The sequence below is a fragment of the Thalassophryne amazonica genome, chromosome 22 (genome assembly GCF_902500255.1).
Source record: "Thalassophryne amazonica chromosome 22, fThaAma1.1, whole genome shotgun sequence".
NCBI classification, from domain to species: Eukaryota; Metazoa; Chordata; class Actinopteri; order Batrachoidiformes; family Batrachoididae; genus Thalassophryne; species Thalassophryne amazonica.
Window position 1 is genome coordinate 30,555,458 of NC_047124.1, and position 26,908 is coordinate 30,582,365.

The following is a 26,908-nucleotide window of genomic DNA, read 5'->3' on the forward strand; positions in this document are numbered from 1 at the left end:
CCATGACGCTGGCCGAGATATCCTGTTGGGAAAGTGTAGTGACACGGACCCACAACAGGGGGCGAAAATGAACGGTCAATAGATGAGCCAAAATATAACAATTTAATGTTGTGAATGTGCACAACGAACATACAGACAATCTCAGAATATCATAACAGTCAATACACAAAGGTGATGTGTGGGCAGGCTCGAGGATAGAAGACGTCTGTCCTAAGAAGAGCCGGAACCACACGATTTCCGCCGCCCCAGAACCTGGTGAATACTGGAGGTGCCAAGTCCCGAATTCCCAGGTGATCAGCGTCCCCGACTGTCGGATCTGGTACTGCTGGCGAAGAACAAAGACAGTCAAGTGTGGGTGTGTGTACACCCAGTAACAACAACGGTGGGAATGCCACCTCCACCTCTCACTCAATAACTTGCAGAGTACTGTGGATTCCTCAGGGGAAAAGAGTGCCTTCAGCGCTCTCACAGCTTCCACCGACGGAGGAACTGGTACTCCTGCAAACACTCACAATATACAAATATTACAATTACAAAACGGCTGAGGATATTACCTCCAATGAAGTATGATATCTCGGCAACGAGGTGGAGATGACGTCTGGTCTTTATGGAGTGAGATGATGTTGAGTAGATGGGTGACAGCTGTCAAGAGGTAATGAGCGACAGCTGTCACCCCCGGCTGTGTCCATGGCGGCAGCGCCCTCTCGTGCCTGAAGCCTGCACTTCAGGCAGGGCGCCCTCTGGTGGTGAGCCAGCAGTACCTCCTCTTCTGGCGGCCCACACAACAATTTCTTAATGATACTCAAAAAGACCCGGTTCATGACACGCAACCCTAACAGCAACATGCTTTTTTTTTTTTTTTAATAAAACTCACATTAAAGACTCACGATTATCTTAGTTAAGCACCTAAATACATATTTTGGTTGAACTCACCTCCATAACGATGCAATGTTGCAAACAGGTTGCTTGTTGCTTGACGACTCCACCACCCCCAAACGCTTGTTTACACCGACAACGAAATCTCGGCCTCCCCAGCAAGAACGTGATTATGCGTGAGATTTGACACCGTAAAGGCATCAGTGCGCATGCTCTAGTCTTCTTCTGTTTTTTTCTGGGGCCATTGCAGTGCCACACACAGGCCTGGCATATGTACTACAATGTTAAATGGAGCTTTGAAGCAGAGAATTTGCCTTGAGCAATTTTTGTAATCGAATTACTCGACTAATCATTTCAGCCCTAGATAGATTTGTGCAAAATCATTTTTAACTCCCAACAATGATTACGCAAATTAATTTAACACCAGTCACCTATTTTATTTACATAAGATAAATTTATGTGTTTGAATTGAGTTCACAGAAAAATGGAATTGTTTTATTCCAGTGTAGTGTGGTTATGAGTTCAGCTGTAAATGAGATCAAATCTCATTATACAGGGAAGAAAAAGGGGGGGAGTGATGGGAAACGGGGGGAGCTGAGGAGTGGGGGGGGGGCTTCTTGAATTAAAATGAACCATAAGGTATTTATAGTCTATGTACGAGCACGGCGGAGAAAATGCACGTCAAAGGAGCCAACATAACGCAGCGGATCAGCGAAGCCTGCCGAGGATTAACTGTCCGCCCGGAGGCGAGACACTTCTCCAACAACAACAACAACAAAACACAGTCTATTTGTGCATGCTTGTGTGTATTTACATGTGCACAAACAAACCTTTGTTACTATCCTTCCCTTCGTGTGAAATTTGCCAGCAGATAATTACAAACTGAAACCCAGATGGCAGACGGGAAGCATTTCCAAATTCTCACGGAATCCAATTTAGTATCATCTGCTCTCGTTATTTAATCCTCACACCCCCTCCCGCGGCCAAAAAAAGCTAACCTGAAGAGGAAAAATAACAACAGCAACCACATCACTGAATCCTCCCTTCTGTTGCCGTCTCAGCAAAAAAAAAAAAAAAATGCTGCTGTTGACGGACAGGAGCGATGCTTCGCAACAGGAAGTCCATGTCGGTGTAATGATTATCGTGTTTACAGTTACACCACGTATCAGCAGAGCATGGCGGAATGCTAACCAGCAGTCAATCACAAATGTACGGTAGTGGAAAAATATATAAGGGACGTAAACAGTGCTGAGATACACTCTAAGAAGAACCTGGCAGCTAGGATTACCAGAATAATTCTGTAAAATACCTGAGCCCAGTTTCATAAAGCGTCTCATTTTTTACTCAACTAAACTTACTTAGCTGACTACGGTTAGTCACCCAACATTATCCGTCTAATCACAGTTTCACATCAACAGTTTAAATTGGAGATTAGCTGCTTTATGTTAGCCAATGATTTTCACGGACATAACAACCTCGCATGCGCCGTTACCAAGAAATGCCCCCAGTGCGTGACAGTTTTGTTTACTTCCAGGTTGGTTGTTGTCATGATCTATGCAGCCTTTATTAATATTTACTGACACGTACAAATTGCAGAATGACTTCCATAGCACTTAGCCTAGCAGTTCTTCTTCTACACTTCCATCAAGCCTATTTGTGCGCACAACACTGCTCACTGTAACAGTGACCCCCGGTGGCTAATATGAGAACTGTCACAAACACATCATTACAGTCGTCTGCTACAACCATGGTCAAAGCGAAGGAAGATCTCCTTTTAGAGGAATACGAGTGACGTAGCGGTGCTCTTGAGTGTTCCATCGAGTGCTGGTACATAGTAGCCGCCATTTTTTGAAGTAAGACACTGAATTTTTGTTGATTAAAATAAGATTAGCCTCCTCTGTACTAGACTAAAAACTTTGGTTGGGTAACGCAAAACTTTAGCCAACTAAGTGCTTTGTACAATGATTAAGGTAAAAAAATTATTCAACTAAGTGAGTTTATGTGACAAAACAAGATTAGACTGCTTTATGTAACCGGCCCTGGTGTTAATTATTCTGAAAAAGTAATGCACTGCAGAATCCATTTTATCCTGTTGATATGTACCCAACTCAATTTTAAATAGACGTGATTTTTTTTTCAGCACTCTTCATTTTAGTATTCTTTGTACAAATGCAGTAACAATTCATTATGTTTTCAGAGTAGTTCCTATTGTGTGACACCACAGTGGAGCAATGACTAAGCGTGCTTGCCTCCCAAGCAAAATATCCCGGGTTCAAAAACCAGATCAACATCCAAACCACCCTGTGGTGGTCCTAAACAAAAAGGGAACAGTACAACAAAATCACAGTAAATGTAATTCAATGTACACTCACTCACTGCTTACTCTAAGAATCGGGGTGGAGCAAATTCGCTGTTTCACAGTTGTGAATCTCACGCTGTCTCGCGGTTCGTGACTTTCTCTAGAGATCGGTTTCAGCAGAGTTACGGTTTAGGGCATAACATAAAGACACTTCGTGAAGTGTGGACAACATCGGGGCACGGCAGAAGTTCGGCACAGGTGGTACACCTCCTCTAGATAACCCTCTCAACTTGGGAGAACATGTCATCATAATCGCTCGTGAACTCGCTGAATCGACACATCCACATCCTCGCTAACCATTGTTTTACATGGCTTTGAAACGCCAGAACTCTGCTGGCACCACAGTGCATTCTGGGAATCGCAGGGGGATTATGGGAAATATTAAAGTGCACGCAAAAAAATGGCTCAATTCAGTTATGTGCAGGATTACTATCTAATAAATATATGTATCCCCAACGCAAATAAAACACATCCATGCAAGATAATGTCATTTAATTGATTTGGGATTACATATATTTATTAGATGGAATCCAATCCAATGAGTCAGTTTTTTGAGTGTGTCAAACAAACAAATGACTCACTGGATGAACTCAGTTCAATTATGGGCAGGATTTGGGCACCAAATCGAAAGAAGAAGAAGAAGAAGACATGATACATTCAGCCAATCACATTTTGCTCCATTGGTCATGTGACACCGAGACCAAATCAAAAGAAGAAGAAGAAGAGGGTTTTGAGGTTGAAATTTTTTTTAGGTTGAAGTTTTTGATCCTGAATAATTTGATGCTAAACAAATTCATCTTCATTTATCCATTTTATATTTTATAATTACCCTGTGCACTCCATCTGTTGTTGGGCAAACACTAAATGAATAATATCCGCCAAATTCTCTTGGTGAGCCGTCGCATTCAGCAGAGACAGTTAGCTTGAGACTGAAATTGTTGAAGCCGTCACGGCAGCAGCTTTCCACGAGTTCACTCTCACTTCCATTCCTGAACATCTGCTCTGTCTGGGCTTCTTCCAGTCGTCTCTTTTCTTCTTGTCCTTAATTGTCCCCGCCTGCCTGTCCTGTCCTCGCCTCACTAAATCCACACTGCTGAGTTACATAAGGTTCACATAAAGGTTGTGTCCCGCAGCAATAAGTCATTACACTGCACAGAGTAACTGTCACCATTGTCCAACAGAGTTAGAAACTTGTTTTTGTTTATTTATTCCTTTAAAGCTACAGTGTGGAGGATTTAGGGGTGTTTGTTAGAGTAAATGGAATATGCCGTTTTGAAGCTCAAAAAGTGCTGCTCTGGGTGTCGTGTTGACGGTGCTTACTCCACCAATGTCTTTGACAAACCATAAATGGGTAAAGAACCTGAGTGTGGCGACACTCTGACAAATGAACCCTGAGCCATATCTCAGAGTTGTGCTACATGCTAAAGCTAACAGACCAGAGTTTGGGTGTTTTATTATATCCGCACAGGATGTAATAAAATCATTGGCATATATTTATTGATTTATTTATTTGTCTGTCTGTCTTTTAGCATGATTACATCAAAACTACTACACGTACACATGTGAACACATACATATTAGGGCATGGAAGACGCCATTAAATTTTGGAGGTGATCAGGATCTGGATCTGGATTCTGGATCAAGTTTCACTTTATATAGGCTTTGAAGGATTATTCAAAACTACTTTACAGATTATCACCAAATTTTCACCATGGATACATATTAGCCATGGAAGACTATATTAAATTTTGGGGGTGATCTGGATCCAATTCCGGATTCATGCTTTGAAGGATTACGTCAAAAGTACTTCACGGTTTCTCACCAAATTTGCACCAAAGATAGATATTAGGGCATGGAAGACTCCACTGAATTTTGGAGTTGATCTAGATCCAGATTGGTGGACGTCAGAAATCTTTGATTGCTCTTGTTAAATATCGTCACCTTCCTAAAATAATGGCCTAAGTCAGATTCTCCAAAACATGATATAGGCCATTATTTTAGGAAAGTGACAATATGTTTTTGGGGACAAGGCAGTGGTTTTCAGTTTGGGTTGGGTATTAAAAATTATAACTGGATTATTTTGTCAATAACCATGGATAAACTGGACCTAGCACCATCAGGGATTTTATTACTGCTAGAACTGCTAATGCCGCTAACATATTCGCTCAACTCAATTTCACTCAACTGAAATACTTTGTAAATGACGTGCTAAGCCAATTAACCACACAGCAAGCCATATTATTACAGAAATTTGTGATACAGTTCTCAGAAAGGACAGACACGGTCCTTTATAACAACTAGGAGCCATAGCTAGTGGTATCTATGACAAGAGCTCTAAAGTGAGCTCATAGTACACATGTGGCCCCTCAGAGCAACCAATCTATGGCTTAAAACATCTTAAACTAATGAATCATTAACACCCAACCAAGATTTGCCCACTGATATTTTTAACAACTAAAATGTTTAAGTCAGTTTTACTCTGGGCCAGTTTTACTCCAGACTCTTTTACTACAGTTCTACACTGTTTAAGTGATGATCCATATACAATAAGTTTAGCTTTTCTGCATAATGACTTAGCTAATGCCTAAGCTCAGGCATTACTTAGACTGTTTGGGGTTCTAGCTTTAAAATCAGGTCATTTAGAGTTCAAGAAGCCCTAAATATGAAAATGGTTATGGCTCTCGGGATGAGTATCCCACTAAACATTAAACGTCTTATGGATGTTCTATGGACCCTACGGACGCAATATAGACATGATCTGCATGCCAGTAAGACGTCTAATGTTTAGTGGGATGTGTTTGACAGATGTTTGAGGTTTAATCAACAGATAAACTCTGTTATCAAAGCAAGTTTTTTCCAGCTACGTCCCCTAGTTAAAGCACTTTCTCAGGAGACGTGACCTTCAGGCAGCCATTCATGCTTTCATCAGCTCTAGGCTGGATTACTGTAATGCTCTTTACACTGGTGTTAACCAGCCTTCTCTTGCACCCCTGCCAACTGCTTGTGTTTAAATGAACACTTCCAGAAGTGAGCATATTACTCTTGTACTTTATTCACTCCACTGGCTTCCAGTTCATTATAGAATTGATTTAAAAATTTTAATGTTTGTTTCTAAAGCTATTGCTGGCTTAGCACTATCTTACTTGTCTGAAATTTTAACTCTCCACATATACAGTAGGATATTACAGGTGTCTGGGCAACTTTCCTTAGATGTTTTGAGGTCAAAACACAAACTCTGGGGTGATCGTGTTTTTGTGGTAGCTGAACCCAAACTGTGGAACAAGCTACCTCCTGATTTACGCACTATTTCTGACCCAGCACATTTTAGATCAAAGCTCAAGACTTATTTATTTAAAATGGCTTTTAACACCTGGTGGCGCTGTGACATGTTTTGTTGTTTTATGTGCCGTTTTAATTCTGTTGTTTCATTTTAGTGAATTCTTGTTCCTTGATGTTACTGTCAAACACTTTGGTTTGGTCTGGTTGCTGAAAAGATCTATAGAATTAAATGTTGGTTGATTGATTAATTGATTGATTGATAGTAATCTTATCAAACAAACATGTAGGTTGTGACATCAATTTGGGGTAAAGGCAACGAAAAGGTGGAAATGTGCAAAAAAAATGTGAATATCACACATATTAAGCAGGACAACTACATTGTGTGTGTGTGTGTGTGTGTGTGTGTGTGTGTGTGTGTGTGTGTGTGTGTGTGTGTGTGTGTGTGTGTGTGTGTGTGTGTGTGTGTGTGTGTGTGTGTGTGTGGGTGGTGGGGGGGGGGGTAGTCATCAAAAAACCCTCCTGAATGCATCCCTGGATATCAAAATACCACATTTTTCTGGGGTGCATTGAAGGCCCCCAGACGCCTTGCCAACAAAGGTCCAATTTGCGGACGGGCCCCCCTTTCGAACATCCCCCGCTCCCTTGCCTCTGGTGTCGCCCCCTTTCTAAAGTCCTAGAAATACCCTGTACAGTATGGCCTTCTAAATTATAAACAGACGTGATTTTTTTCCCAACTCCTGATATTAACATACTTTGTACAAATACTGTAAAAATATGACAATATGATGTACAATCCATTATATTTTCAGAGTAGTTCCTATGTTGTGGCAGCACAGTTATGCAAATAGTAAACATGTTTGTCTCACGAGCAACGTTTTTGAGTGAGGTACAATGCTGGTTGAGGCCCACTCACCTTATACAGCTGGAGTTGTATAAGAAAAAGAAAATATCACTTACTGGGATTCAATTTATAATAAGAACCATTGCATTTAAATTCTACAAAAATTATTAGTGTAAAAACAGAATGATAATGTGAATTTAGCAAATGAATGAATGCTGCTGGATTTACTGGTTTAAATGTAAAAAAAAGTGCAAATTACAAAAGCTTTACATTGTAAAATTTACAGGTTTTTCTGTAAAGGTATTTACATATTTTTACTGTATATTTGACAGAATTATTCTGCCATTTTTTTTTTACCATAAAAGCAACAGTTTTTTGTTTGTTTGTTTGTTTTTTTACAGTGTATATGGTGCATTCGGGGTGTACCCTGCATATCCTAGAATAGGCTCTGGTCCACCGAACCCTTTAATTTCCACGTGCATGAGTAGTTTTATAGTTTGTTGAAAATATTCCAGGTAGTTAATGTTTTGCGTACATAATTAAAATAAATTTTGAGACGGTTGGGTTGGACAGTGGCAATCCATCAACGTCAACAGTTTGTGGTTAAATAAATGAAAAATGCAAACAAGTGTCACGAGCATTGTGACTTGCGCTAATTTTTGTGCAATGAGCTCTGCCTGATAATAAGAACCCCTCAGCGTGTGTAGATGGAAGCAGAGGCTTTCTGCTGCCATCCCGAGTCATCCATTACGATTCTGGCCGTATCCTCTGACTTTAGCGGCGTGTCAAGCTGTTTAGTAGATGTTAATGAATGTTGTAATTCGACGCGGGAATGAATACAGATCAGATCCGGCACTTTGTGGTTCATCACTTTTAAGGGTCTCCACCCACAATGAACACACACAATAAGCCGCGCGGCCTACAGCTCTTCATACCGCGAACCTCATTACTGCAATGCATCATTTTTTTGTATTTGTTTTTATGGCTGGTAATGCCCCCCACAGCAGTCCTTACACTAAATAAATGAATAAATAAGCAGTGGCGGCTGCAGTGTGAGTAGTTGTGGCTCTTGTGTGTGTGTGTGTGTGTTACACCAGCACCTGCCGGTTATCTCAAATAAATGTTCTTATTACTACTGTTTGCTATGCTTATGTTTAATAAACACTTTTGAGAGTTTTGTGATGCGCTCACCCATGACTCCTCCCCTCACCCCCCTTTTTTTTCTTCCCTCTCTCTGTCATCTGCATTAGAAATCCCGACAAGGGCCTTCAGTTTCTGATTTCCAGGGGCTTCATCCCTGACACGCCCATAGGCGTGGCTCACTTTCTGCTGCAGAGGAAAGGCTTGAGTCGGCAGATGATCGGAGAGTTCCTCGGCAACAGCAAGAAGCCCTTCAACAGAGAAGTCCTCGAGTGAGTAAGAGTCAGATTTCAAGCGTTATGCTTCCATAATGCTCTGCAAAGCCGAAGGAAATTGTCTCATCTTCTGGTACGTCATGGTCAGTTGGAAGCTGCGTTTGAAGGTCTAGCGCAAGGAAAGTGCTAAATTAGAATACTTACATCGACAGATGTCAGAGCCAAAGTGTTACAGGCATTGACTTGTTCTGTAGTGTAGTAACAACGCTGAAATGATAGAGTAAGAAGTGGATGAGCAAACCCTGAACTTAACTTTGTAATTGTGATTTCGGTCTACTTGAGGGAAAAGAAGGGGTAGAAAACAATACCCTAATTATAGGCATTTCTTGCCTGTTGTTCTTCTCTCTGTCGGCCTCCTTTTTCATGTGAAACAACTGCTGGATTGGCATTAATCTGTCACTAGGGTGTAAGAATTGAAGTCCATTTTAAAGTAGGAGGTATGCCTACACTGATACACAGACCCCTGGATCGATTTAAATGTACTATGAACTGATCGATCAAACATTTTTTAAGTTAAAGAATTGGTCGCACTCCTACTTCCATCATGTTTTTAAACTCTCAGAAGTTCAAAGCTCAGCGCAGTAATCATAATGTGATGGGTTGAGTGTGAAACAGTATTGAAGGAGTTTATATTGGCCGATGAGCTGGTTCGTGTCTTTGCATCACGATGCAGTATGCCGGAAAACGCTCATCCTAATCATGAACTTAAATGTGTCCACAATGTTCCCTGATGCCACGAAAGTGAAGCAGATATTTGTGTGTGTTGTCATAGAGACATGATGCTGCTGTTTCTCCGTGCATCAATGACACAACCGGGCTACTTAACTAGTCACACAAAGGGGTAGTTCTAGCCATAGCACAAATCCACCTGTAACCTACGTGCTTCTCCTACGTGCAGCGACTAAAGTGGGAATGGCCTATTGTCACCTTACGTATTGTGGGTTTCTCCTCTCTGTTGGTGGGGGGAGGAATGTGCATGAGTGGATGACCCACCCCCCTGCAGCCTCTAGCGTGCTCTGCTCCCTCAGACACGTCTCCACAGCAGCTTTCTTCCTGATTTTCCCACAAATGGCACTCTTCACCATCGAATAAATGCAAGATGACCCAAGTAGAACAACTGGAAGAAACAAGTCGACAGAGCAGATTCTGACTCACAGAAGGAATTGTGTGTAGTCTGAATTCACTGGTGGGGGAGATTTCATGATCTGAGGTTGGGATGATTTCTGGTCTTCAACCAGAATGAGCGAGAGTTTTGAATGCTTCAGAGATGTTATCATTGCATTCAGTAGGGAGGGTTGTCCGTACAACGTAATTCAACTAATGAAACCTGGTGTTTTAGAAGATGATTGTTAAAGACCAATAAGAGAAAAATGAACAAACCAGTGTGATTGATGTCAGCTGCTTGCAAAAATCAAAGCATGAGGTAGAAGATTTTCTTTGTTGCATAATTAGAATCTGGAAGGAGCACAGCACCACTGAACATTGGTCCTCCTTTGAAACTTAATTTTTTGTTCATGTATAGAAGAAAATATAATCTGAAAATGGCCACGTTATACCAACTATTTTATACCTGTGTAAACTGTGTAGCATCGATTGGAGTCATGTCAAGTCTGGGAGCATGTGCTGCTGTCCCACATCATCTCATCCGCCAAACTATGGAACTGCCTTGGTTCCTGAATGACAATCACCTATGCAAACAACATCCATCCCCTCCTCCTGAAAGTAACAATCTGTCTGTCGCAGCTAGGTGAAACTTAGGCATGACGTTGACCTTCTCCAGCCAATGGGTTGCTCAACACTGAGGCAACCTGTGTACAAAATCATGCACAGAGAAATGCGCAACATGACCAAAATGTTATAGCTGATGCTCCGTCACAACGCAAGGGATACTCCTCATCTCTAAGAATCCACTTATTTCACACAAAGTCATTCCAGAGAGACATGGTACCAAAGACTTGGGGCAAAAGTTGACATCTCTAACCAGTGACCCAAGGCAAATGCCGTGCGCTAAACATGTATAAGTGTGTAAACAGATGATGGAAAAGCACTGAGCACAGAAGGAGTACTCCTTCATCCTCTGCACAGGATGCTGTTACACCAGTGAATCTCACTCATCTTCAAGCACTTACTCCAATTGAGGGTGACGGGGGGCTGAAGCTTATCCCAGCAGTCATAGGGCGCACACACCTATGGACAATTTAAACATTCCAATCTACCTAACCTGCATATCTTGGATGTGGGAGAAATCCGGAGCACCCGGAGAGAACCCACGCATGCAAACTCCACACACAGAAAGAGAAAGGCCACAGGTGGGAATCGATCCCATGGCCTTCTTGCCGTGACGCAGCAGTGCTAATCACTAAGCCACCATGCTGCCTGCCAGTAAATCTTTACATAGTGAACTGCTGTCATTAATGTGTAACATCTTTAAAGCACTTTTAAAGAAACTATGCCTTTCAAATCCACCAGAGGGTTGTTGGATCACGGGGTTAATTAGTTATTTAAAGGCTGTATTGTGACTTTTTCACCTTTTCCAATTCAAAAAACATTATAGATAAACCAAAAAACTTTGAGTGATAAAGGTGAGATACCCCTTTGGAGTATGAGCCCTCAAATATACCTAACGCTGATGCTCACAAAACGATGTACGTGACTCATTTGCAAGTCATTACTATGACTGCCGTCGTTCGCTTTGAAACAGCAGAGCTCTTTTTGTCTTACTTTTTTTTCACTTTTTTTGTCCTTATTTTATCTCAGTAATTGTCTTTTTTATTCTATTCCACCAGTATTTTTCCAACTTTGCATATTAACCACATGAGGTGCTTTAGGCCATTTTTTGTTCTGCATTTTTGCAACAGAAACTGCGCCAAGACACCACTTCTATTCTTTTCAAGGACGCTCCACTGAGCTGTTCACTGCGGGTCATCCCCGTAATAATCCACTGTCTTAAATTGACACAATGGTGCCAAATGCATTCTATTAACAGGCGTATGCTTTTAAGGATTCAGACCGCGAATCGCGACGTGGATGTGTGAAGTGCAGGTGATGCATGGAGATGGATATTTCCTGTGATTTTCCTGGGAGCAGTCATCTAGCTGCAGATGTGATTTTGAAGAGGATCATAATCAGAATGTGCAATGCATGCCAGAGTAAAGTATGGTCACGGGAGCACTGCTGTGGCATAGTGCTATTATGTGAAAATCATTTTTGGAGATGTGGACACTATAGCAGTGCACAACACTGCTGTTTATATCTTGCACATGAAGGTTCTGGATGCATGTATACTCAATTGAAACACTAATGGAAAAATACAAAACTTGACCTTACTGGTTCTCTGCATCACCTCAGGGAGCTTTGGTGTCTTCTACCTCCTGGTGCACTCTGACAGGTTAGCACATATCCATTAGCTTACAAACAGTGATCTGACCGCTTTTTTCAGTAACGAGTAATCTAATGCGTTAATCTTTCCAACTCAGTAATCAGATTAAAATTACTTCTCCAAGTCACTGCGCATTAACTGCCCACTTTCAGCAACCTGCGAGCTTTTCATCAGTGGTTTTCTGCAGCGGCTACAACTAGTCCTCATCTCTCAAAGCGCGGTAACAACAGCACACCTGCACTGAGCTTTACAAAGACATTTTCATGCTTTTTTCCCCTTTATTTAGAACTCTGAGATGAGCCACTCCGTGTCTGCTCGCTAAAAACAGCTGATCCATGGTGCGTCAACAACTAACACTTTTTTTTCCACTCAAATGCACATAAACTCTCTTTCTGAGGATGACATGATGTAAAAATGCGATAAAACTTTCTTACCTGTCAGTCTGGTTGTGTTTTCTGCATAAATAAACGTTATCCATTCTTTGTCCTCAAACACCAAAGCAGGGGCGAATCCAGATGTAAAGGGGCCATGGGGCGGGGCAGGGATGTGCCCCCCCCCCCCCCCCCACAACACTCCTGGATTAAAGGTCCAGTTTTGAAGCCTTTTTTTTTTTTTTTACTACTACTAATACTACTTATAATAATAATATTAATAATAATAATAATAATAAATTCAACAACTAAAATGATTAAAGAGAATTTAAATGTTAGAAAAATGTTAGAAAGAATTTAATAGTTACATTTATAAACAATGTAGGTTAGAAACTGCAAGTTTTACTGTTACAGTGCTGTCAACAGTTAAATAGGACATCAAGAAAGATGTCTTTATTTTACTTTTTATAAAACAAATATTTATGTTCTTTGAAGTCAAGAAAGGGTGACTATAAGGTGACTATTGTCAAAACATCATTTTCATGTTGATGTGGCAGGGAGGTGTTGTGGTTTCAGCTGGTGCAAGTAACTAAAAAGTAACTAGCAATCTAACTTAGCTACTTTTAGAATTGACTAATCAATAAAGTAGCTAAGTTACTTTTTCAAGGAGTAATCAGTAATTGGATTACTTATTCAAAGTAACTGTGGCAACACTGCTCACAAAAGTCTCACTTGAGTTGATTCCAGTAACCTGGGCCACTCTAACTGCTTTATTTCATATGCCAAAATGCGAGATTAACTACAACCTAATATCCCCCTGCACCATACGGTGCACTATCTACAACTACACTCAACAAAAATATAAACGCAACACTTTTGGTTTTGCTCCCATTTTGTATGAGATGAACTCAAAGATCTAAAACTTTTTCCACATACACAATATCACCATTTCCCTCAAATATTGTTCACAAACCAGTCTAAATCTGTGATAGTGAGCACTTCTCCTTTGCTGAGATAATCCATCCCACCTCACAGGTGTGCCATATCAAGATGCTGATTAGACACCATGATTAGTGCACAGGTGTGCCTTAGACTGCCCACAATAAAAGGCCACTCTGAAAGGTGCAGTTTTGTTTTATTGGGGGGGGATACCAGTCAGTATCTGGTGTGACCACCATTTGCCTCATGCAGTGCAACACATCTCCTTCACATAGAGTTGATCAGGTTGTCAATTGTGTCCTGTGGAATGTTGGTCCACTCCTCTTCAATGGCTGTGCGAAGTTGCTGGATATTGGCAGGAACTGGTACACGCTGTCGTATACGCTGGTCCAGAGCATCCCAAACATGCTCAATGGGTGACATGTCCGGTGAGTATGCCGGCCATGCAAGAACTGGGACATTTTCAGCTTCCAAGAATTGTGTACAGATCCTTGCAACATGGGGCCGTGCATTATCCTGCTGCAACATGAGGTGATGTTCTTGGATGTATGGCACAACAATGGGCCTCAGGATCTCGTCACGGTATCTCTGTGCATTCAAAATGCCATCAATAAAATGCACCTGTGTTCTTCGTCCATAACAGATGCCTGCCCATACCATAACCCCACCACCACCATGGACCCCGATGAGGACGATGAGCATGCAGATGAGCTTCCCTGAGACGGTTTCTGACAGTTTGTGCAGAAATTCTTTGGTTATGCAAACTGATTGTTTCAGCAGCTGTCCGAGTGGCTGGTCTCAGACGATCTTGGAGGTGAACATGCTGGATGTGGAGGTCCTGGGCTGGTGTGGTTACACGTGGTCTGCGGTTGTGAGGCTGGTTGGATGTACTGCCAAATTCTCTGAAACGCCTTTGGAGACGGCTTATGGTAGAGAAATGAACATTCAATACACGGGCAACAGCTCTGGTTGACATTCCTGCTGTCAGCATCCCAATTGCACGCTCCCTCAAATCTTGTGACATCTGTGGCATTGTGCTGTGTGATAAAACTGCACCTTTCAGAGTGGCCTTTTATTGTGGGCAGTCTAAGGCACACCTGTGCACTAATCATGGTGTCTAATCAGCATCTTGATATGGCACACCTGTGAGGTGGGATGGATTATCTCAGCAAAGGAGAAGTGCTCACTATCACAGATTTAGACTGGTTTGTGAACAATATTTGAGGGAAATGGTGATATTGTGTATGTGGAAAAAATTTTAGATCTTTGAGTTCATCTCATACAAAATGGGAGCAAAACCAAAAGTGTTGCGTTTATATTTTTGTTGAGTGTATAAGCAACAGGTTTGTAATCGTATCCCAACAGCAGCCTGCACTCAAGGTTCTAGAAATGCAGCAATATCTCCACCTGGTAGACAATTACCATTAATGCAGGTGCAAGAGCTCTTACACTATAAATACTAAAGAATTAGTTGGGGACATGCCAAAGAAACATACAGTGTGCTTCTTAGACCATGCGCCATAGATAATCAAGATAAGGCCAAAAGAGTTTCTTGACTCGTGTATAGAAATGTTCTCTAGTTGTACATAAAGAAACACACACAGTCCCTGGTCTTCCCAAGTGGTCTCCCAGCCAAGTACTGATCAGGACCAACTCTGCTTCTCTTTAGACAGTGAAAAGCAGAACAACATTTTGACTGTTCTGAGAATAAACCCAGTTTGTTTAAATTGTAAGATGTGAACTGATTTGCTACTGTGATTTTAATAAAGTATGCAAAATGACAGACATGGGAATGTTTAACAACATAGGAAATGTAGTTATGGATTTTAAAAAAAATCAGGATAAAGACAATCGTAGGTACACTTTAAGAGAATGGATGAATTGGTTTGTGGCAGTAAATTACTTTTTGGAAAAGCAACATTTCTCCACTAGTTCATCAAAATAAAGTAAATCAATGAAGTAACTGTTCAATAAACCAAAGCAATGCCAGAAAAGTCCCTCATCTGTTTAAATAATCAGTGTCCAGCTGTTTTGTAGCATTTGGCTCTCCCAAGTTGGCAGTATTCCTAAAATTATGTGTGAGCAAAATAATTTTAGGAAATAAACTCAGTTCTGCATTTTTTTAATGTGTGGACTGGATTTTTTTTTGCCTTTGGACAAGTTCAGATGTCAAGTATAGAAGGATGTGCTGGTGCCACACATTGCTGCATCCACCCAGTGGAAACACCCTGGTACCAATTGGCAAACACCCAGATGGAATCTGAGTGAAGACATGCTGGATGACTGGACAAACTGTTGATGTTGTGAAGACAGCTAGCAAGGTACTAGGTGTTACTCTTGGACATAAAGGAAGATGAGATGGTGGTGGAATGAGGAAATTCAAGAAAGTAGTAAGTACAAGGAAAAGGATGGCAAAATGGAAAACAGATACTCAAATAGATGAAGAGAGTAGAAAATAGTACAAGGAGATGCAGCATAAGGTAAAGAGACAGGTTGCAAAAAGCTAAGGAAAAGACAGCAAGTTCTACATGAAGTTCAACACTAAGCCAGACATAGGGAACAAAAGGATGTACAGCCGGTTCAGTTGATAAGGGATGCAGATGGAAATGTGGTAATGAAAGAGGAGCACTTGTTAAGAAGGTGGAGGGTGTACTTTGAGGAACTAGTGAATAAGGAAAATGAAAGGTAGAGAAGGTTGGACGGTGGGCAGAGAATGAATCAGGAAGTGCAACAAATTCATACAAGGAGATGCAACATAAGGTGAAGAAACAGGCAGCAAAAGCTAAGGAAAAGACAGCAAGTTCTATGTGACGTTCAACACTAAGGCAGACATAGGGAATGTACAGAAAAGGATTACAGCCAGATCAGATGATAAGGGATGCAGATGGAAATGTGGTAACAAAAGAGGATCACTTGTTGAGAAGGTGGAGGGTGTACTTTGAGGAACTAGTGAATTAAGAAAATGAAAGGTAGAGAAGGTTGGAATGAATCAGGAAGTGAAACAACTTCATAAAACTTAAGTGAGGACAGCTATGAAGAAGATAAAGGCAGGTGGTTCAGTTATCATGCCAGTGTAGTCACTGAGGTGCTTAGGATAGATGGCAGTGAGGCTTATAATTATATTTTTGAAAAAAAGGGTCCCTTAATGTCTTTAGGGACTTGGGGCGTCCTGTCTTACTGTGTGGTTGTGAGACTTGTGCAATGAGGGGATGTCAGCCCAAACTTGTTTCCTTGGACATAATCCTTCTTGCAGGTCTCTAAGAGTAGATGACAGCAGCAGTTAAAAAAGACAAGGGGAACGGCCATGTTTCACCTGGCTGTGGGAGATAAATGGTTTCTTTCAAGAACTGACAGTGTTTACTCATTAGTATTTCTAACCCTACCTCTTCCCCTAACCATAAACCCCCACAGACACCCCCCCCCCCCCCAACCGTGTTACCCTGCATTCCGTGATACATCACGAAAATGTGGCGCATTCCATGATGGTATCACAAACTAATACTTTCATGATGCCATCATGAACTGGCGTAAGATTGGGTTGGGCATTGCGCCATACTCCCAGATCTGACCTTACATGAAAATTAATATCTTGGAAAATGAGAGGATGCCTGAGGAATAGTATTGAGATGAACTGTAACATTTTTTACAAGAAAAGGTGAAGACAACAGAGGCATAATGTTGAGCCACAGAATTTTATGAAAGCATTGTATAAGATAGGTTTGAGATGTGCCGATCTTTGAGCAGGTTTACTAGACTATTACTACACTACTACTAAAGATGCAGTCTCTGCTTTGAGAATGCTGATGGAGAAGTATAGAGAATAACAGAAGAAATTGCATTTTGTGTGAATTTGGAGAAATCATATGATGGGGCTAAGAGAAGAGTTGTGGCATTGTGTGAGAAAGTAGGGAATGACAGAGAAGTATGTGAAGGTGGTGCAGGATTTGTATGAGGACCGTTTGACAGCAGTGACATATAGTAGGCACAACAGCTGAATTCAAGGTGGAGATGGGCAGAGGAGAAAAATCCCGGCTTCTCATATTACCACATATGTGTTCCATCCATCCATTAAACCCGTTGCTTCTAATCGGTTCAACTCTTCAGGGAGATAGATGTGCTAACTCACCTGTTTTAGGCACAGAGGTAGAAGCAACATATAGTAGGACTTTTATTCACTGAAGCCAAGGTTTTCCACCTATATCAAGGATTGGTTCTGCAATTTTTGCTTTTGCTTGCAGTGGTGATGGACAGGTTGACACTTGAAATCAGACAGGAATCTCCACCAAAGTCGATGCTAGTAGAAGGTATTGTTTTATATTTATGTTTATTTATTTAGATCCCCATTAGCTACAGCTGAGCTGCAACTATTCTTCCTGGGGTCCACACAAATCAACAAACACAATATACAATCAAAACTCAAAAATGCATTCAGAAATATTAAAATGAGAAATAATAAAAAGGGAAAAACATAAAACCAAAACAATCAAGTTTCAATCAAATTAATCTTCACATCTCATCAATTCATATGTACAAAAAAACGTATTTATAAATGATCAAAAATTAAACCCAGATTGCTTATTATGTCTTATTATGCCATTAGAAGTGGCTCCAGGTAGCGTAAAGTTTCCCACCACAGCATGTCTGGTTATGTATGCATGATTTTCTGAACTGAAAGAGAAATTCCTAAACAAAATTCACGGTAACTTCGTAACAATAATCTTCCTGGTAAAAAAAAAAAAAAAAAAAAAATCAGTTAAATTTTTATGCATTGTAATAATATTTGTCCTGTAACTGCAGTTGAGTGCTATACGAGCAGCCTTATTTTGAATAATCTGTAATTTATTTATCATTTCACCAGAGGCATTTGACCAAACTGTTGGGCAATAATCCAGGTATACTAATAATAATGCTTTAATAGCATATTTAAAAGTTGAACAACTTAAAAACCTTGCATGTCTTCTCATAATCAATAAACCCCTGCCCATTTTTACAGAAATATCATTTATATGTTTTATCCATGATAATTTTCAGTCTACCATTACACCCAGCAGCTTAGTCTCATGTACTTGATTTATTCTCATATTATTAATTTTAATGTTTAATACGGGATTTTTCAAAATGACACGACTGGAACCAATAATCATGCAGTTAGTCTGTGTTTAACACTGTGTTTAACACTAGCTTATTGGAAGTTACCCAGTCAATTACCTTGTGCAATTCCATATTTAAAACAGCTTCCAAGTCATTATGTGAGTGTGCTGATGGTTGACTCATCTGCATACATTACTACACTAACTTTATCAAAGATATATGGTAAATCCTTCGTGAAAATTGTAAATAATAGTGGATCGAGGCAACTCCCTTGTGGCACACCACATACTACACTCCTGGTGCCAGAAAAGCTGCCATTAAAAAACACAGTCTGAGTCCTGTTAGATAGATAACTGTAAAACAAAGTAAGAGCTGATAGCTCAAAACCATAACCAGGAAGTTTTTCCAATAACAACTCATGGTCAATGATATCAAAAGCAGCAGGAGTGTAGTATGTGGTGTGCCACAAGGGAGTTGCCTCGGTCACTACACATCACAATGTGTAGTGAGAGTAGGGAGCAGGGTGAGAAGAGTCTGAAGACGTGAACATAGGCTCTGGAGAGATGGGGAATGAAAGTCTGTGGAAGGAGTACAGACAGTATGTGTGAATATCGGGGAGAATGGTGGAATGGTGAGGTTTACAACAAATGATGGTTGATTGAGGCATACATACAGACATACATCTTCAGGTCGTGAGGATCCCTCAAGCATTTGAGGGTTTTTTTTCTGAGCCTACGCGATGGTGGTCTCTTTTCACAAAAAAATTCGAGCACTATGTATTATACTGTGAACCTTTTAATTTCTAAAGAAATTTCCATCCAGCAGCATCAAAAACGAAAAAAAAAAAAAATCACCAAATGATGCTTCATTTGGCCATCACTCATCACAAGGAGTTGAGTTGAGGTGGTGAGATTAAATGACTTTGATTTGTAGTTTTCAGCTATTGTAAGTCATGGAGAGTGTGGTAAAGAGCTGAAGCAGAGTGCAGGCAGGGTGGAGTGGGTGGAGGAGAGACAGGCACTCGTGACTTGCAACAGAAGGATATTTTTAACAGTTACAGCAAATGTTTACAAGGAAGTAGTGAGACCAGTTATAGTGCATGGCTTAGAGGCTGTGGTGCTAACAAAAAGACAAGACAGCAGAGCTGGAGGTGACAGTTGAAAAATGCTGTGATTTTCCTTAGAAGTGATGAGGATTGACAGGATTAGGAATGAACATGTCAAAGGGACAACAGTGGTTGCATGGTCTGGAGACCAGGTGCGATTGAGATGGTTTGTGTATATGGAAAGGAGCGATGACAGAGGATGGAGTTACTAGGCAGGAGGAGAAGAGGGGGTCAAACAAAAAGTTTATGGATGTCCTGAGTGAGGACAATGCATGTGGAAGACAGATTGAGAGACAAGTTGGGACATGCCCAGCTCTCCACAATTTCTCTTATACTCACTCGACTGGTAAGCACTGAAAGCCAAGATAGGCATGTCCCAACTTGTCTTTTAACACTCCGAAACGGAGGTGTTCCTTTGACTCGCTTCATCAGCGAATCGGTCGTGACGCGCGAAGCCTCCGCGCAGCTTTCCATGACAAAATCTCTTGTTAAAAGTGAAATCTGCCGGAAAATGGCTGATGTTCAGCTCTTGTGATAACCAGAGAAATTGCACACGACGGTCCCGGCTCCACACAGCGATCCGTTTAGAAATGATGTGGTGGTTTCTGCCTCTCGATGGCGGCACGGAGCGCGGCGCGCCATGCGCCATTGTGGGCCGTCCTTAAAGCTGTAGTAACACTCCTTATTCTCTGTGAAGCCTCGCAATGAAACAACGACGAAAGCCTGCCCACAGGCGAATGACGCAACCGACAGGCGTGGAAAAACTCACGCATGCACACGAAGGTTCAAGCTTGGCTGACGTAAAAACATATGAATCAAATCCATATAGTTTTTGAAAAAAATAAAAAGGTACGATACTTTTGGACAGACCTCGTACAAACAACAAAAATCTATTTCAGCTGTAGAGTGGCTCTTCTGATGGACAGTGACATTGGGGGCATAAGGTTTGAGGTGGCAAGAACGAAATTTTAAGGCATGGATGTCATTGCCTCTTGGCATATATAAGTCTTGTGTTCTTTCACCACGACAGCATACTAACACTGCATTTCTACACTGGCTCTAGTTGTAGTATGACAGATTGTTTTTGCATGACATCACCAATTATGAAGTCTTAAAAAGATAACAACCATATCAGGCTTTGGAGGACATCAGTGCAAGCAACTCCCTGCTAGGGTCTGACATCCTGCAGAGGTGATCAATGCAGGAGGACCAGCATTTGATAGTGATGGATACACCTCTATTCTGCCTCTACTGCTGGTTGGCTCTCACTGCGGTATTGTATCACTTCCTGTTCCGGAGCACAGCGGTGTTTTGCTGTATCTGTTAGCTGTTTAATCGGCGCAGTTAGATTGATCTAGTTAACTAGATAACGATTTGTTTCACAGTGTAATCTTCACGTGCCTTAACTAAAGCACTCCCTCTGCTGAATCACCTCTAAATTATTTACACATTATTCACTTTGTGTGTCTTTAGGAATCCGCTAGCTTAGCGCAGCTACTAGCTCTTAGCCGGTTTAGCATGGCGGCTTCTCCTGTCTCTCCCACACTTTTCTGCTCTGGGTGTGAAATGTTTAGTTATTCCTCGCCCTCCTTTAGCAGTAATGGTACTTGTAATAAGTGTAGCTTATTCGTAGCTTTGGAGGCCAGGCTGGGCGAATTGGAGACTCGCCTCCGCACCTTGGAAAATCCTATAGCTAGCCAGGCCCCTGTAGTCGGTGCGGACCAAGGTAGCTTAGCCACCGTTAGTTCCCCTCCAGCAGATCCCGAGCAGCCGGGAAAGCAGGCCGACTGGGTGACTGTGAGGAGGAAGCGTAGTCCTAAACAGAAGCCCCGTGTACACCGCCAACCCGTTCACATCTCTAACCGTTTTTCCCCACTCGGCGACACACCTGCCGAGGAACAAACTCTGGTTATTGGCGACTCTGTTTTGAGAAATGTGAAGTTAGCAACACCAGCAACCATAGTCAATTGTCTTCCGTGGGCCAGAGCAGGAGACATTGAAGGAAATTTGAAACTGCTGGCTAAGGCTAAGCGTAAATTTGGTAAGATTGTAATTCACGTCGGCAGTAATGACACACGGTTACGCCAATCGGAGGTCAATAAAATTAACATTGAATTGGTGTGTAACTTTGCAAAAACAATGTCGGACTCTGTAGTTTTCTCTGGGCCCCTCCCCAATTGGACCGGGAGTGACATGTTTAGCCGCATGTTCTCCCTGAATTGCTGGCTGTCTGAGTGGTGTCCAAAAAATGAGGTGGGCTTCATAGTTAATTGGCAAAGCTTCTGGGGAAAACCTGGTCTTGTTAGGAGAGACGGCATCCATCCCACTCTGGATGGAGCAGCTCTCATTTCTAGAAATCTGGCCAATTTTCTTAAATCCTCCAAACCGTGACTATCCAGGGTTGGGACCAGGAAGCAGAGTTGTAGTCTTACACTCCTCTCTGCAGCTTCTCTCCCCCTGCCATCCCCTCATTACCCCATCCCTGTAGAGACGGTGCCTGCTCCCAGACCACCAATAACCAGCAAAAATCTATTTAAGCATAAAAATTCAAAAAGAAAAAATAATATAGCACCTTCAACTGCACCACAGACTAAAACAGTTAAATGTGGTCTATTAAACATTAGATCTCTCTCTTCTAAGTCCCTGTTAGTAAATGATATAATAATTGATCAACATATTGATTTATTCTGCCTTACAGAAACCTGGTTACAGCAGGATGAATATGTTAGTTTAAATGAGTCAACACCCCCGAGTCACACTAACTGCCAGAATGCTCGTAGCACGGGCCGAGGCGGAGGATTAGCAGCAATCTTCCACTCCAGCTTATTAATTAATCAAAAACCCAGACAGAGCTTTAATTCATTTGAAAGCTTGTCTCTTAGTCTTGTCCATCCAAATTGGAAGTCCCAAAAACCAGTTTTATTTGTTGTTATCTATCGTCCACCTGGTCGTTACTGTGAGTTTCTCTGTGAATTTCGGACCTTTTGTCTGACTTAGCTCAGATAAGATAATTATAGTGGGCGATTTTAACATCCACACAGATGCTGAGAATGACAGCCTCAACACTGCATTTAATCTATTGTTAGACTCGATTGGCTTTGCTCAAAATGTAAGTGAGTCCACCCACCACTTTAATCATACCTTAGATCTTGTTTTGACTTATGGTATAGAAATTGAAGACTTAACAGTATTCCCTGAAAACCCTCTTCTGTCTGATCATTTCTTAATAACATTTACTCTGATGGACTACCCAGCAGTGGGGAATACGTTTCATTACAGTAGAAGTCTTTCAGAAAGCGCTGTAACTAGGTTTAAGGATATGATTCCTTCTTTATGTTCTCCAATGCCATATATTAACACAGGGCAGAGTAGCTACCTAAACTCTGTGAGTGAGATAGATTATCTCATCAATAGTTTTATATCCTCATTGAGGACAACTTTGGATGCTGTAGCTCCTCTGAAAAAGAGAGCCTTAAATCAGAAGTGCCTGACTCCGTGGTATAACCACAAACTTGCAGCTTAAAGCAGATAACCCATAAGTTGGAGAGGAAATGGCGTCCCACTAATTTAGAAGATCTTCACTTAGCCTGGAAAAAGAGTCTGTTGCTCTATAAAAAAGCCCTCCGTAAAGCTAGGACATCTTACTACTCATCATTAATTGAAGAAAATAAGAACAACCCCAGGTTTCTTTTCAGCACTGTAGCTAGGCTGACAAAGAGTCAGAGCTCTATTGAGCCGAGTATTCCTTTAACTTTAACTAGTAATGACTTCATGACTTTCTTTGCTAATAAAATTTTAACTATTAGAGAAAAAATTAGTCATAACCATCCCAAAGACATATTGCTCTCTTTGGCTGCTTTCAGTGATGCCGGTATTTGGTTAGACTCTTTCTGTCCGATTGTTCTGTCTGAGTTATTTTCATTAGTTACTTCCTCCAAACCATCAACATGTCTATTAGACCCCACTCCTACCAGGCTGCTCAAGGAAGTCATACCATTAATTAATGCTTTGATCTTAAATATGATCAATCTGTCTTTATTAGTTGGCTATGTACCACAGGCGTTTAAGGTGGCAGTAATTAAACCATTACTTAAAAAGCCATCACTTGACCCAGCTATCTTAGCTAATTATAGGCCAATTTCCAACCTTCCTTTTCTCTCAAAAATTCTTGAAAGGGTATTGTAAAACAGCTAACTGATCATCTGCAGAGGAATGGTCTATTTGAAGAGTTTCAGTCAGAGTTTAGAATTCATCATAGTACAGAAACAGCATTAGTGAAGGTTACAAATGATCTTATGGCCTCAGACAGTGGACTCATCTCTGTGCTTGTTCTGTTAGACCTCAGTGCTGCTTTTGATACTGTTGACCATAAAATTTTATTACAGAGATTAGAGCATGCCATAGGTATTAAGGGCACTGCGCTGCGGTGGTTTGAATCATATTTATCTAATAGATTACAATTTGTTCATGTAAATGGGGAATCTTCTTCACAGACTAAGGTTAATTATGGAGTTCCACAAGGTTCTGTGCTAGGACCAATTTTATTCACTTTATACATGCTTCCCTTAGGCAGTATTATTAGACAGCATTGCTTAAATTTTCATTGTTACGCAGATAGCCAGCTTTATCTATCCATGAAGCCAGAGGACACGCACCAATTAGCTAAACTGCAGGATTGTCTTACAGACATAAAGACATGGATGACCTCTAATTTCCTGCTTTTAAACTCAGATAAAACTGAAGTTATTGTACTTGGCCCCACAAATCTTAGAAACATGGTGTCTAACCAGATCCTTACTCTGGATGGCATTACCCTGACCTCTAGTAATACTGTGAGAAATCTTGGAATCATTTTTGATCAGGATATGTCATTCAATGCGCATATTAAACAAATATGTAGGACTGCTTTTTTGCATTTGCGCAATATCTCTAAAATTAGAAAGGTCTTGTCTCAGAGTGATGCTGAAAAACTAATTCATGCATTTATTTCCTCTAGGCTGGACTATTGTAATTCATTATTATCAGGTTGTCCTAAAAGTTCCCTGCTGGAGGTTTCTTCCTGTTAAATGGGAGTTTTTCCTTCCCACTGTCGCCAAGTGCTTGCTCACAGAGGGTCATTTTGACCGTTGGGGTTTTTCCGTAATTATTGTATGGCTTTGCCTTACAATATAAAGCGCCTTGGGGCAACTGTTTGTTGTGATTTGGCGCTATATAAATAAAATTGATTTAATTTGATTTGATACAACACCTATGGCAGTGCAGTAGCAGCAGCCTCAAGGCACAGTAGTGCCACCAGCAAAAACCCATCTGTTACTGCTATGTGGACACTTTGTGGCTCAAGAGGACTGTTGAAAACCAAACTGGTCCAACATGTCACTTTGTGCAGTTTGGTTCTGTTTCATTGATTAGTCTCCTTTTTTGCTAATGCAAAGCCTGAAGACATTTAAGAAGATTTGCAGGAAGTTTTACCTGTGAAAATCTTGTGTATTTGCATCGGGTTTTATGTTGTATTTACATTGCCGGTATCTCCATTTTGGCAGGCATCCGGGTTTGCTGCTTCAGAGTGCAGATATCCTAAAGTGCAAAGTTATCCTGAATCTCACCCTTGAAAGGAAGTGAAAGAAACGCCGCTGTATTTTTGCCCACTTTCTGGTCTACTTTCTATCCTGTGCAATCAAACTCATTGTCAGAAATAAGAACATTTTACTAGTTATTGTTGCAGGGCTTTTTGGAGATATTCACTTGTCTCTGCAGTGATGTCCATGTTTCTGGCTCCTCTGTCTTTGAGATCTGGAATAGCCTGGGAAGAGCTTATGAAGTCATGAGATCACTGGACAGAGGTGTTTGCCGAGGCCGATATCTTTGCAAGAAAACAAAGGTCTAGGTCAGGGGTGACCAAGTTCGGTCCTCGAGAGCTACCTTCCTGACACTCTTAGTTGTCTCCCTGCTCCAACACACCTGAATCCAATCAAAGACTCGTTAGCAGACTTTTAATGAGCCTTTCATTGGATTGGCCATTTTTCCTGGCTGTTGCAGATAGATGGTTATATAACAGATATGGGAATGGACCAGTTGTCTGCCTGGGTAGTTCCCATCCAGGACCCAAAGCAGCTCTACTTTGATAACATTACCTCCGATACAGGCTACCACACACACAATCACAAATTTCACCCATCTGCATTGCCTATTACTGCTCGGTTTCACCACAGCATCCATGTCTGCATATTTCAAGAATCAGAATTAAGCTCTAAGCTGATGCTGTAGCTTCCTACCAACTATGCAAGTGATTTTCTCTGAAAGAACTTTGGGTTAGGACCAGGCTTAGAATTTCTCAAATGCATAAAATGTTCACTGTCAAAGGTTTTGTGCAGTACTTGAAGTACTTGATATATTCTAGATCCAATTCCCGTGTTTTCTGCCTGAGCATACTGTGCGGAAAACATAAAATACCATGGAAAGAGCAGTAGTAATCCATAAATTACGCGTATATCCTTGGCTCTCATTTAGAACATAACGTGAGCGATAGTAATGTACATTCAGCTATCTGGCTGTTTTTCCACTGGAACAGCATAGTCAAGCACCAAGCATTAACTCATGTTCAGAGTAATCCATTTTACTGTACTGTCTGTGTACATGTGGGTACTCCAGTAAAGCAGCACAGCAACACACCGACATGTGTAGCTTCAAGATTCAGAAATCAAGAGCATCATCTTCCCATTGAAAAGGCCAGTCATACCCACAATGTGCTGATAAGGTGTAACTTGAATTTATTTGGATTGTACACATGAAAGTAGATCCAAGTACAACCCCAATTTAGAAAAATCAGATAACTGGGGTGCATACACAAGTTAACATTTTCTTTTTTCTTTCATGACCATCCTATTTCTGTCTCTACCTCATCTTGTACCTTCTTCTTCTCCTGTGCATTTCTCCATATCTCATCACGGTTCTGAGCAGTTGTGTGGTGGATGAGATGGACTTCTCAGGTATGGAGTTGGATGAAGCACTGAGGAAATTCCAGGCTCATATTCGGGTCCAGGGAGAAGCCCAGAAGGTGGAACGTCTGATTGAAGCTTTCAGGTAATTACAAAGCAATCGGGACACTTCACATTGAAGAACACTGACTTACTTTTTATGTTGTTGATAAAAGAGATAAAATTACTTTCATAAGCAGATAGTACCAGGAATCTAAGGTATTTATGTGCTTTCCATTCTCAAACAAGACCTTTTTTAGATTTCCTACCCCTCCCCTA

At 41.2% G+C, this 26,908-nt stretch overlaps 1 protein-coding gene across 2 annotated transcripts in view; it reads left to right on the plus strand.

Annotated features, from left to right (window-relative positions):
• iqsec3a (IQ motif and Sec7 domain ArfGEF 3a) overlaps positions 1–26,908 on the plus strand; it is a 310,387-nt gene that overhangs the window by 218,482 nt on the left and 64,997 nt on the right. For both annotated transcript variants that reach the window (XM_034163070.1, XM_034163071.1), the window contains exons 5-6: positions 8,606–8,767; positions 26,613–26,735. In XM_034163070.1, the coding sequence (XP_034018961.1) occupies positions 8,606–8,767; positions 26,613–26,735 (285 nt within the window). The remainder of the gene's footprint in view (positions 1–8,605; positions 8,768–26,612; positions 26,736–26,908) is intronic.